The sequence below is a fragment of the Aegilops tauschii genome, chromosome 1 (assembly GCF_002575655.3).
Source record: "Aegilops tauschii subsp. strangulata cultivar AL8/78 chromosome 1, Aet v6.0, whole genome shotgun sequence".
Taxonomy (NCBI): Eukaryota; Viridiplantae; Streptophyta; class Magnoliopsida; order Poales; family Poaceae; genus Aegilops; species Aegilops tauschii.
This window is the reverse complement of record NC_053035.3, coordinates 206,298,063-206,300,597: the sequence shown is the minus strand read 5'-3', so window position 1 is coordinate 206,300,597 and position 2,535 is coordinate 206,298,063. Positions and strand designations below refer to the sequence as shown.

The 2,535-nt window shown below is 48.4% G+C and overlaps 1 protein-coding gene across 1 annotated transcript; it reads right to left on the bottom strand.

Moving 5' to 3' along the window:
* Positions 1–1,593: 1,593 nt before the first annotated feature.
* On the bottom strand, positions 1,594–2,166 carry LOC109737006 (uncharacterized). Its single transcript, XM_020296238.1, has one exon. It carries the CDS (start codon positions 2,164–2,166, stop codon positions 1,594–1,596), a length of 573 nt encoding a protein of 190 aa, XP_020151827.1.
* Between the last annotated feature and the right edge of the window lie 369 nt (positions 2,167–2,535).

The following is a 2,535-nucleotide window of genomic DNA, read 5'->3' as shown; positions in this document are numbered from 1 at the left end:
GACGCCGAGTGAGATGGCCATATGCAACCCATACAGAACTGCCTCATATTCAGCTTCATTGTTGGTAGAATCAAAGTGAATCTGGAGAACTTTACTGAGCTTGTCGCCTCTTGGGGATACCAGAGCCATTCAACATTTTGGACCCGTCAAAGAACATGGTCCAATGTTTCGAGTGAATCTGAGTCGACTGCTGCTGCTCGATCCACTCGGCGAGGAAATAAACTATTGCTTTAGCTTGATTGATTTCTTTGCCTCGAACTTGATATACAAAGGAAGGAGTTCAATCGCCCACTTGGCCACTCGACCGGTTGTGTCCCGATTGTTCAGAATTTCTGATAATGGAGCGTCACTAACAACCGAGACCGAGTGGTCTGCGAAGTAATGTGCAACTTCCTGTGTGGTCAAATAAATCTCGTAGACCAGCTTCTGGTAATGTGGATATCTTTGCTTGGACGGGGTCAGGACTTCAGAAATATAGTACACTGGGCGTTGGACTTTGTAGGCTTTGCCTTCTTCTTCCCGCTCGACTGTGAGCACTGTGCTGACAACCTGTCTAGTGGCTGCAATGTATAGCAGTAGAGGCTCTTTGCTGATTGGGGCAGCAAGCACCGGCTGGGTGGAAAGTAGGGCTTTGAGCTCTACAAACGCTGCTTCAGCTTCAGGAGTCCACTTGAACTTGTCAGACTTCTTCATCAGTTGGTAAAGAGTTAATGCCTTTTCAATGAGACGAGAAATGAATCAGCTCAATGCAGCCAAACAACTAGTAAGCTTTTGAACGTCGTGTACACGCACGGGGCTGTTCATTCGAAGGATTGCTCCAACTTTTTCTGGGTTTGCATCGATCCCTTGTTCGAAAACAAGGAAATCGAGCAACTTTCTGCCCTGGACTCTGAATGTGCATTTTGACGGGTTGAGCTTGATATCATATCTTCTTAAGTTGGCAAAGGTTTCAGCAAGGTCAGTCAATAGGTCGGAACCCTTTCGTGACTTGACCACGATGTCATCCATGTATGCTTCCACATTCCGACTAATCTAAGTGAGCAGGCACTTCTGAATCATGCGCATGAACGTGGCGCCAGCATTCTTGAGGCCAAAAGGCATAGTAACATAGCAAAAACACCTGAATGGGGTGATGAAGGCTGTTTTTATTTCATCGGGTCCATACAGTCAGATCTGATGGTACCCGGAATACGCATCCAAAAAGGACAAGCACTCACACCTCGTAGTTGAGTCGACGATGTGGTTGATGCGGGGGAGAGGGAAATGATCTTTCGGGCAGGCCCGATTGATGTGCTTGAAATCGATACACATACGAAGTGAATCATCTTTCTTGGGGACCAAGACATCATTGGCGAGCCACTCAGAGTGGTATATCTCGCGGATGAACTCAGCTGCCAGAAGCCGAGCCACTTCCTCGCCAATCGCCTACCTTTTCTCCACGGCAGACCGACGGAGATGCTCTTTGACAAGTTTTGCTTTTGGGCCGACTCCCAAACGGTGCTCAGCCAGTCCCCTGGGTACACCCGTCATGTTAGATGGTTTCCATGCGAAGATGTCCTAGTTCTCACGGAGGAACTGGATGAGCGCTTCTTTCTATTTGCTGTCAACTGTAGTTGAATTGTGGGTCGGAGCAGCATTGGGATCGGTCAGGTGAATATGGACAGGCTTTGTTTCACCGGCCGACTGAAATGCGGACTCTGAAGCAGGCTTCTTGGCTCGCAACAAATTAGTCGGATCTGCATTCTTGTTGTACTCTTCCATTTCCACTGCTGCCATTTGCTCATCGGCAATCTTTGAGCCCTTCTGGAGGCACTCTTCTGCTCTTTGCCGATTTCCTGTGACTGTGATCACGCCTCTGGGGCCAGGCATCTTCAACTTAAGATATACGTAACATGGTCGAGCCATGAAACGAGCATATGCAGGTCTGCCCAGAATGGCATGATAAGAACTGTGGAAATCCACCACCTCAAACGTCAACTTTTCCTTACGGTAATTCTTTGAATCACCAAAAACCTCATCAAGAGTGATCTGACCGAGTGAATCGGCTTTCTTTCCTGGGATGACTCCGTGGAATCTCATGTTACTCTCGCTAAGCTTGGACATCGGAAGGCCCATCCCTCGGAGGGTCTCAGCATACAGAATGTTCAAACCACTACCACCATCCATCAGGACTTTGGTCAGTCGGGTGCCCCCAACGACTGGGTCGACCACCAGCGCTTGCCGCCCGGGGGTAGCAACGTGCGCTGGGTGATCGGACTGGTCGAATGTAATGGGAGTCTTCGACCACTTTAAATATGTCGTAGTTGCCGGAGCAACCATATTCACTTCTCGGTTGATAACTTTCAGTCGACTTTTGCTTTTGACGTCAGCAAAAATCACTAAAGTAGCATTGACATTGGGGTAACCTTCATCTTCCTCATTATCTTCTTCCTTGTCAGATTCCTTCTCCTTTTCGATGGGCTGGCCCTCTCGGAAGCTCTAAATCAGGAGTCGACACTGTCGAGTGGTATGCTTGGGATAAATCCAGTTACCCTC

What these genes read in the sequence shown, in the direction of transcription:
- LOC109737006 (XM_020296238.1), bottom strand. Translation starts at nt 2,166, where the DNA reads ATGGATGGTGGTAGTGGTTTGAACATTCTGTATGCTGAGACCCTCCGA.